At 39.4% G+C, this 10,667-nt stretch overlaps 1 protein-coding gene across 3 annotated transcripts in view; it reads left to right on the top strand.

Moving 5' to 3' along the window:
* LOC133801710 (exocyst complex component EXO84C) overlaps positions 1 to 9,214 on the top strand; it is a 32,955-nt gene extending 23,741 nt beyond the window's left edge. For all 3 annotated transcript variants that reach the window (XM_062239965.1, XM_062239967.1, XM_062239966.1), the window contains 6 exons: positions 4,154 to 4,248; positions 4,696 to 5,734; positions 6,404 to 6,925; positions 7,383 to 7,571; positions 8,426 to 8,562; positions 8,666 to 9,214. In XM_062239965.1, coding sequence (XP_062095949.1) covers positions 4,154 to 4,248; positions 4,696 to 5,734; positions 6,404 to 6,925; positions 7,383 to 7,571; positions 8,426 to 8,562; positions 8,666 to 8,915 — 2,232 coding nt within the window. In that variant the 3' untranslated portion in view covers positions 8,916 to 9,214. The remainder of the gene's footprint in view (positions 1 to 4,153; positions 4,249 to 4,695; positions 5,735 to 6,403; positions 6,926 to 7,382; positions 7,572 to 8,425; positions 8,563 to 8,665) is intronic.
* The last annotated feature ends 1,453 nt before the right edge of the window (positions 9,215 to 10,667 follow it).

Here is a 10,667-nt window from a genome sequence, read left to right on the forward strand (position 1 = left end):
TGCAATTGTGGAGGGGCGCTACAGATTAGTTGCAACTTGTTGACATGAGACAAGGTTTGATCGAGTGGTCAAGGTTGTGTCTTGGTTCACTAGTTCAGGTTTGCCTGAGTGACAGTGTAAGTCGCACGGAGCGCTGTTGTTGAAAAGGAAACTTGTACGCAAGAGTGTTGAAGCATAATAGTGGCCGTCAGACGCTTGTTAGTCACGACAGTGATCGAAAGTGGACAACTTTGAGGAATTAGATTAAGATGAGTATGGAATGCTTCAGTTGCTACTTGTGTGCCAAAGGGTATCACATGGAGACCAAGGTGGCAGTGGCCGCGATTGTCAAAGGATAGTCGTACTTGGAAGTGTTTGTATGTTATTTTGTTTTGACCCAGAGGGGTGGCGCCGAGACAATGGAGTGAGACGTGTTGCTCACAGAGATGTTAGCTTATGTGAGCAACACAAAGGTTGTAGGAGATGCTGAGTTGTGGAATATATGCATCCAAGGCCAGCAGGACCGAGTAGATCGCGTGCAATGGTCAGAATAGTACTAGAGTTTCTTGAGTGTTGTAGGGCTGCGTCAAGGAAACTTAGTACTGCAAGAATACTTAAGGAGACCGAGATGGTGCTTGAGTTTAAATGTGGGCCGGAGGGCCTTGCTATTGGGACTTAGTGACTAGAGAAGCCTAGAGAAGCTGCCCGGAGGCATGAGATGCTAGTATAGAGTAGATGGATAGCTGTGGATAATGCACGCATAAGGGAATCGACAGTGGTGCTACACGAAGTAGTTGACTCGAGAGTCAAATCCTGCAAAGTGCACTTCTAGATTTGTTGTGTGCAGGAAGAGTTGGGATGGTCAAACGTTCTTGCGTGTGGGCAAGTTGTCGAGGACGCCAACAGTTGAAGTGGGGGAGAGACCTTCACGGTTCAAACATTCAAATAGCAAACCAATGTTCAATTTCAAAAGCAGCGAGATGAGTTATCATGGAGATCGTTAGTTGTTAAGAATGTAAAGTCAATGAGACTCAAAGACAAAGATAGAGCCAGTTACCTATGGTGATAGTTGTCAGGACTCAGGTACTAAGGTAACATCAGTGCAACGTTTGCCTAAGGTGAAAGTCAGCAAGACTCAAGTACTAAGGCAACGTAGAGATGTCGAGGGGCAAAGAGTCAGAATGACCGAGGCATTAGTTCAACACCATCTTCAAAAGTGATAAATGGAACGAGGGACTGCACGAGAGAAAGCGGTTAGCTTGCGAGCTATACCTTGAGAGGTACACCTCGAGAAGAGAAGTTATTCCCAAGTTGAAGTGGGGGAGCCCACTAATTCATATGTTCGAAGGGTCAGGGTACTTGTTCAGTTTTGGTGTGTGAATCTACGGGGAAACACAACAGACGTGTTGTACAGTGTGAAGACATGCACAACTGATGCGAGTGGGTCTGGTGACCAAGTAAAGCTACAGATAAACAGTATGCATGGACGTAGGCTGAGACCAAGATTGGGCAGGTTTTGCAGCATGTTATGGGACATGCTTAGTGTTTTATGGGGACACGTGTTTATGAGAACACAAGCCGGATGATTCAGGGAACATATGTCGAAGGGAGATAGCGGATTGGGACAACTTCAGACCTCAAGGGTGAGGTAGAGTGCAGTCAAGTTGGTCAAGATTCAACAGGCTGTCTAGAGTTAGGTAAGGTTGATTTGGGGGCAAAACTTGAGGCACGATGCTGAGAGTCAGCATGAGTATGAGCCAGAAGGCAGTGTAGTGGTTTCGAATGATGTCAGATCATTGACCACATTGTAGAAGCTTAGAGGATCAGTTATGCTTATGGTCAGGAGTGGTCATGGTTATGCTGTAAGGCCGGAGGGCCAAAAGTCTGAGAGACTACTTCGCGAAGTTTGTGTGCAAGAGTGCCCTAGATACTGCATAAATGCTACAGTTGGCACGAGTGCCGCGTTGAGGAGAGACATGCCTTCAATGGAAGGATGTTTCGTAGGTGTCATTGCGAACGGTTGGTTTGCGAACCTCACCCTGAGGGGCGCACCTTAATTTCATCCTTGTCAATAGGAGTATGCATTGGACAGTTGGCGGGGAAGCTTCAAACAAAGGATGTGTTTGCTTTGGGGTCAGTGTTGCAACGGCTACTTGGTTGACTGGAGGGACATCGTGATGGACTCAGAGGAGTTCATGTGTGCAAGGAGTATTTGAGTGTAGATGCACTACTTCATATGAGAATTCTGAATAGCAATAGTGGCATGGGATCTTTGATCGAGTCCAAGGGTTGACGTGGGAGATCATCACCAAGTGGGTGGTTCTACAATGGTAGAGGGACTAGTGCAGACTTAAGATTCAAAAGGAGCATGGAGTGAGCTTAGGAGTCGAGGCAGGAAGATTGGCCAGCGGTCTGTTGATGAGGGCATCGACAATTGAAGTGGGGAAGTGTAACATGCCAGCCTTGAGGGCATGTTACAAGCTAGGATGATGCTCGGTCAGATGCGCGCGCGAGGGAGCAGGCTAGTGAGCATGCTAATACCTAGTTTGTACGACAGTGGCATTTTCGTAAATATCTTCAATATTGCTCGAAAATGGACGAGAGTTGGTAGGTTCCATCTTGAAGGGTCAATGAACGCTATGGTGCAATCGGATTTGAGAGATTTGGAGAATTGACGAGCTGAGAGCCAAGTGTCTCCTAAGCAAAAATCATATATGTTCCTAGTAGAAGGCTAAAAGCTCAGAAGGCTCTTTGTAGGGGGAGCACCTGGTGTCAGCTCTCCACCACCCCCTGGTGCAGGTGCGTCAAGTGAGCTACTACTAGTTGGGAGGACTAGTAGGGCGGACATATGAGGACCACGAGAGGACTCATATGTCTCCATGAGTAGGAGTACTCATGGACATTACCGGGCCGCCCCGGTAGTGCGTCGAAGTGTGCTGCCAGAGGTTTATGGGTACGGTTCCCTTGGCTTGCCGAGATGCCACTTGCATGGAACGTGGCCCAAACCTCCGAGAGACGTCATGGTGTGCCATGACCACGAGTCTCGACACGAGATGGCACGGGAAGTCATTCGTGGGACTTGGTAGCATGCAAGCGTTGGAGGGTGCATTATGCTTGAGTAGGACAGAGGTCCAGTGTGTGCTACTAGTCTGGCAGCTAGTCTCGAGGGCCTGCCGACATGTGTGAAGGCATGGTGCCTTGAGGATTGGACCATGGACGTATGGGAGTTCTTGGTCTGTGACGTGAGCTATTCAGATAGTATCGAATGGGGCATGATGAGAGGTGTTGGCACGCCTGCTTGGTGTTGGCTCTTGGCCATACATGCTACCTTGGCTTGCAAATGTCTGGGTGAGCATCAGTGTTGGGTTTTTCCTTGCCATAGTGAGAACCTATGGACAATGTGAGTGTCTTGGATAGATAGTCTTGATGCATGGTTGCACTCATAGATGCTTGAGAGCATGACTCAGCGAGAGTTGTTCGAGAGACGGAAATGTGCAGAGGCACACGGTCGCGCGAAAAATCTGCCCATTGTTATTCAAATGGTTGGAAGGCTGACCTTGGCTCAGAGGAGTCAAGGTGCCGCACGGGCATTTCCGCTATCAAAATGTCAGCCCGTGACACGCCGCGCGTGTGGGAGAATGGCCGGAGATGGAGGCGGCGCGTGGGGTTCACGCGCGGCTCTGCTGGGCGTCAGACTTCGGGGTTTTGTCGGCCGGTGAGAGTAGAAGATCACCCTAAATTGGTTTTCTAAGGTTGAGCTCAAGAGTGCAAAACCCTAATTTTTTTTTTGTTTTGAGAAAGGGTAGAAAAAAAATTATAAAGATTTTCCAATTTTCGGACTACTAATGCTCTGATACCATGTAGTTTTTGTGTGAATAATACTTCTAATCTGGTTTTATTGATGAATAGAATGACCTATATATAGGCTGAATACAAAGAACTAGACAACGAAAAATACGGAAAAAATTACAACCTAAACTTAGTTGTTCATTACAACCTAAACTTAGCTGGACAATATACTCTAGATATTTATAATAAGAATAAAACATATACCTATCTAACATTTCTACAATTAGTAATGATTTATATTACATTTTTGAGAGGTCTTCAAGTTGTTTAATCAAGGTATGTGCACTTTTGCATAAAGTTTTACTGACACTAATCACTTGTGCAGGGAATCAGAAAACTTTGCTGTGAACTCCTGGACTTGAAAGATGCTGTGGAAAACTTATGTGGGAATATGGAAACAAAGTACTTGGCTTTTTTAAGGTATTAGCTCTAAATCAAAAGAAATATGTAAAATGACTTAGGTTGGTGTTTCTTGTTCCTACCTCCGTTTCTGTCCTTGTCACTCTGATGTTTATGAAATAAATATCATTAGTTCAATTGAGAATAGTACTTAGTAGTGCTGCCTTTGCAAACAATTGATCTAATGCTCCATTTATCTGATCTTAATTTAGTTTTGCATTTGCTTGGTTACCAATACAATTTGTCACAGAAAATAAAATGTTGCTAGCAGTGCTTCTTTAATTAGAATTTTCCTTCTTTTTTTTTTTTGTTTGATTGGTGTAAAATAAGTTTTTCTTATTAATCTCAGAATTTTTTTCCTTGGTGTTTTGATTACATATCAGCAACATGATTTCATTTTCTTTCTGTGCTTCCTGTATTCTTTTTCAGCTTCATCTGATATAGAGGTTTGATTATTGATGATTGCAGGATATCTGAAGAGGCTAAAGAAATGCAGCATGAATCGATTGAACTGCGAAAGCATATTTCAGCGCAAGGAATTCTTGTTCAAGATTTGATGACTGGAGTCTCTCGTGAATTGGAAGAGTGGAACAAATCTGGTGGTGAACCCCATGAAGCTAAGGAAGATTCCGAGATTGATGAGCTTAAAGATCTTGCACCTAACGAAGTCAACGCTCACAGTATTTTTTTGGAGAATATTGATGTGCTCTTGGCTGAACATAAAGTAGAAGAAGCATTGGAAGCTTTAGATGCCAAGGAGAAAAACTCTTTGGAGCTAAAAAGCTCAGATGTGCTGTCTACTGATGAGTCCTCATATAAAGCTGCTTTTTTAAGAAGAAAGGCAATGCTTGAAGATCAGCTAGTTGAGATTGCTGAACAACCTTCTATTAGTGTTGTAGAGCTGAAGAAGACGTTATATGCTTTAATTAAACTTGGGAAAGGTCCTTTGGCACATCAGTTACTGTTGAAATTTTATGGTTCTCGTATTCAGAAAAACATTGAAGTTTTTATTCCTTCTTGTTCTTTCTGCCCGCGGACATATCCAGCAACATTATCTAAGATTGTATTTTCAATAATCTCACATACAAGAAAGGAATCGGGTTTGATATTTGGTGATGATCCTGTTTATACAAACAGAATTGTTCAATGGGCAGAGTGGGAAATTGAGGCTTTTGTGCGGCTGATAAAAGAGAATGCACCCATTTCTGAGACAGTCTCTGCATTACGAGCAGCCAGCGTATGTGTTCAGGCTAGTCTCAACTACTGTTTGGCACTTGAATCTCAAGGCTTGAAGCTGTCAAAATTAGTTTTGGTTCTCTTACGCCCTTTCATTGAAGAAGTTTTAGAACTGAACTTTAGAAGGGCTAGGAAGGTTGTTCTTGGCTCAGTGGAACCAGAAGAATTCATTCCTTTTTCACCTCGCTTCGCATCTCTATTGTCTACAATTACACCATCGCCTGATAGTGTGCTCGTTAATAGTGGAATTAGATTCATGTCAATTGTAGAAGTAAGTTGATGTCTATTTGTTGATCAGGTAGTAGAGAATTTATAAAGCTTTATATACATGATCTCAAACTATTATGACCATCAAATTAATATATGCACACATAGAATAACTCGGCTAATTCTTTGAAGTCAACTTCTTTAATATGACTATGGAACCCTTTTTTAGTAGAAAAGGAAATAGTTATTAAATATTAATTATGGTGAAACAGGAAATTTCTTGAGGGAAGTTATGCTACCTCAAGATGATCTAACAAGGTACTGATCCTTGTTAAAGTCATTTTTTTGGTTTCCTGGGACCTATTAAATAAAAATAACATTTCAGAAGTGGTCTTTTGTGGACTTGTGGTCCTCATACCTGTGCTTTTGTGTTCCTTGTGCATGTTGCGACTTATATATGTTTAGAAAAAACACTCCCAGACATCTGATATGTTCACATTTTGTCAGTGAACTATACCACACCATTTTGGGCTCTTAGGTGCAAAGATTTCCAAGTGGTTACAGACTTCTCTGCCATCATCTCTATTTGTTACTTTAGTGTTTGTGCATATGTGTATGCATGTTTTTTTCGTAGTATTTATTTCCTTTATTCTTACATTACTTCATAATTATTTTCTTGTTGATGATTTATGTGTTCATTTTCATTTAACTCAAGTTCAAAATATCTTTGCAGGATATATTGGAACAGCTTACCCTGTTGACAGTATTGCATTTTGGAGGCAACATTTTGAGTAGAATTGGACAACTATTTGATAAATACATGGACTCTCTAATCAAAGCCCTACCAGGCCCGTCAGATGATGACAATATTACAGAGCTCAAAGATGTTGTACTCTTTCGAGCAGAGACAGATTCAGAACAGCTTTCAATTCTTGGAATAGCATTCACAATTATGGATGAACTGTTACCAAATGCTGTTATAACTGTTTGGAAGCAACAAAATGGAAGTCAGGAATCAAAAGATGGGCCTGGTGAAAATATGAAGTCTTCTCCTAGCACCAATACACTGAAGGAATGGAAGCGCCATATTCAGCATTCATATGATAAGCTTAGAGATCATTTTTGTCGGCAATATGTTTTGGCTTTCATTTACTCCAGAGAAGGCAAAACTCGATTAAATGCACAAATATACTTCAATGGAAATGGAGATGATTTACATTGGGACTCTGATCCTCTGCCTTCACTTCCATTTCAGGTCATTCTTATTTCTTATTACTTGATCATTCTTTGATAGTGTACTAAATAATTAATGTCTGCAATCAGTGTCACGTTTCTTCCAATTTATTTTCTTTATTGTGTCTTATTTTTAGGAATCTAGTTCTATTTTTTAAATGAAGAGATATGGATTCGCTGAATTCGATATCTCTAATGTTTTGTATGTTTTTCAGTTATTTGTTTATTACTTGATGCAAAAGATTGTTTTGTTAAACTAAGGACATTCAATGGCAGATTTGTCGCCATGCATTTCATATAAATTCTACTGTTTCCACCTGGAGAACTATTGTTTTTCCTCTCTATTATCATAGTTTTCTTCAGAGCTTTGAATATATTCCATGTTACTGATAGCTGGCCATATTCTTTTTAAGATGATGCACGTAAGCTGACACTGCCAGCTTCTGTCTCTGGTAACTGATACGCTGCTATCTTTGTAGGCTTTATTTGCAAAATTACAGCAATTAGCAACTGTGGCTGGAGATGTATTACTTGGAAAAGAAAAAATACAGAAAAATTTGCTTGCTAGATTAACAGAGACTGTTGTAATGTGGTTATCTAATGAACAAGAGTTTTGGGATGTGTTTGAAGATGATTCAGGTCCTCTTGAACCACTTGGATTGCAGCAGGTGTGTTCTTTAAATTGTCCTCTTCATTTTCCCTTGTAGCTATCTTCTCTTGATTGGAATTGGCTATTTTACAAGAGGTGGCTTTGGTTCTGCTCATTCTTTCTTGAATGGTCATTGACCTTAAAGCCTGAAAATCAGTAGAACCGATTTATGCCTGCATGGTGGATACTCTAAAGAAACAGAGAAGTTATTCACTTAATCTGACTCTCTTTATTTCTGAGCAACTTAGTTTGTAACATGGTGTATTTGTTGTGTCACTACAATGTATATTCCTGAATTTATTGGTTCCATAAGACAAGGACAATAAGACTGGAGGGAAAGCATTTATATGATCTGTAATTCGTGTAGCTGTGTTTACGCAGTGTCTGGAAATTATAAAGTAACCATCTGGCCACTTTATAAGAATAGGAAATAACTAAGAAAGAATCCTGGCGCCCACCCGGGATCTCAAAAAGCCTCCTGCCTCCCTCTAATTAAGTCAGAGTTCTGCGACTCTCAAAGTTGAACTTTAGCTTGAGATCAGTGCTTTCTTTGTCAACATTGGTGTTTTTGAGAAAGTATGAGCTGTAATTTTAAGCCAAAATGATAGAAAAGCTCTCATCTCATAAACTCACATTCCTCCTTGGCATGAAATGGAAACATGTGATCATATCATTATTATTTATAAAATAATATTTTGTCCATGTTCTTACATATGATGTTGCTAGTAGTTAAAAAATAACTAGCACATTAGGCACTACTATGAGGACCTTTGGTAACTCACATTCTTGTTTTCATGCTGCACTCCTTAAATAATCTGATATTTAATTTGTATGCTCCTGCTTTATCAAGCTCATAAGTGATTCCTCTCTCAGCTAATTCTTGATATGCACTTCACCGTGGAAATTGCACGGTTTGCGGGTTACCCATCGCGGCAAGTGCACCAGATTGCATCAGCTATAATTGCTCGCGCCATCAGGGCATTTTCTTCTAAAGGCATGGTTGCAAACAAGTAAGTTATGTTTGTGTGCAACTCAAGTTTGTTTACCAGTTTCTGTTTCTTTGTTCTGCTGTCTCCCTTCCAAACTAATATCGAGCACTGTATTTGCTGTTAGTGCCCTCCCCGAGGATGAATGGTTTGTCGAAGCTGCGAAATTAGCTATAAACAAACTGCTCTTAGGAGCAGAAGGATCTGAGACATCTGAAATTGATGAAGACGACATGATTCACCATGATGACGATGTAATCTCTGATTCAGATGACACTGTTTCTTCCCTGTCATCAGAAGAGTCTTTCGAGTCCTTTGTTTCTGCAAGTATGGGTGAGCTTGATAGTCCCTCAGATCTCACTGACCCTGAGAGCTAGTATTAAAGCAATTGAAAAGCAGTATAACAGATAACTGAGATGTTGTCCTTTCAAGAGAGAGTGAAATCATTTCAGATTCTTCAAGAAGAAAAAAGAAAATCACGTCAAATGCACATTTGGTGATTTTCTCTCAAAGGCAATGCCAATTTGTTAGAGAAAGTATGTTTAACCGTAGTTTATAATAATTACCATTAATAATATTATGATTTCAGTACATTCCAACTCACTTCTTAAGGGAATCTTTAGTCAAAGTTCACTGAAATGCATCTACGGTTCAGTCTTAGAACCTTGTTCTTTTAGTGTCGGCAATAGCAATAGTGATTGATACTAACAATAATAAGTCGTCAACAACCATCATCATAATGGTGATGAGGGAGGAATTATAAAGTGGTAGAGTTTTTCAAATTGGATCATGTCATAATCATAAGAGGTATTTAAGTCAATAATATTATATATTGGTTTATTAAGCTTTTTCCCAGCGAACTATTACCACTATACTACCAAATTATGCTCATTTTTTTAGTCTGTTAAAAATTTCTCTCGAACTATTTATGTTACTGAAATGTGGAACTTCGGTCAAATTTACTAATAGAATGGTGGTGTGGCGATATCACCATTCTGTTAAATAATAAATAGAATTTAACTCTTCAAACTATTACTACTATCAAATTACTCAAATTCAAAATTATAAAATTTAAACAATATTTTGAATATTAAAATGAAAACATAAAAAACATTAAATTAAAAATTAATTTAAATTAAATTAAATCATACAAAATTTAAAAAATCAAATAGATAAAAATAAAACTATATTAAAATTTTCTCTTATTTTCTTTCATTTTCCCTCACTTTTGCAACAACTAAACAATCTCAACAACAATTATCAATTTATCACAACAAAAACTCAACCAAAAGAAATTATCACAACATATACAAATCAAAATTTCAATCTCTCAAATTCATACACATTTTAATATGACATTAACAACATAACACAACCCAGATTTTCTATTCTTTTTCTCACACTTTTGCACTATCCAAATACCCTAGAACACTCAACAAATGAGAGAGAGAAGAGATATGAGATGGGCAAGGAAAGGGAGAGATGCAGAAGAACAACACAGGCGACACCAAAGCTGAATGTCGCAGGGGAACCCGCATGAGCCCAACCTGTCAACTATGTTGCTACCTAGCCAACTTCGAGCCCACTCAGATGGATGCCCAACACCTAAGCTAATTTTTTGTCACCGTAAATTTTTTTTAATTTCAATTGATTTTTAGTTTAATGGTTTTTTTTTTCTTCATTTTTTTAATATACAGAAGATTGTTTAATTTTAAAATTTAGGGGGCACGATTTGGTAATGGTTATAGTACGGGGGGCAAGAATCCTATTTATTCATTGAATTAAAAACGAGGGATTGACATGACAATACCACATTGGCGCCCAAACTGGCACATCACCATTCGAGGGGAAAAATCCTAATAAGCCTTAAATATTTGCTAATAGTTACACTTAAGTATCAATTTTATTTTTTTGACGATAATAACACGAAATCTTTGCTAATAGTTGTACTTAAGTACTGTAGAAGACAAAATCTACAATTGTCGAGAATGATCATTTACGAACACCAATAATCTATAGAACAAATTAAAACAAAATGCGAGCCTTGGGATGCGGAGTGATGCCGATTGAAGGGAATCTAACAATCAAGTCAATAACCAAAACAAGTAAAGAATAGAATATAAATAAGT

This window comes from Humulus lupulus, chromosome 9 (genome assembly GCF_963169125.1).
Source record: "Humulus lupulus chromosome 9, drHumLupu1.1, whole genome shotgun sequence".
Taxonomy (NCBI): domain Eukaryota; kingdom Viridiplantae; phylum Streptophyta; class Magnoliopsida; order Rosales; family Cannabaceae; genus Humulus; species Humulus lupulus.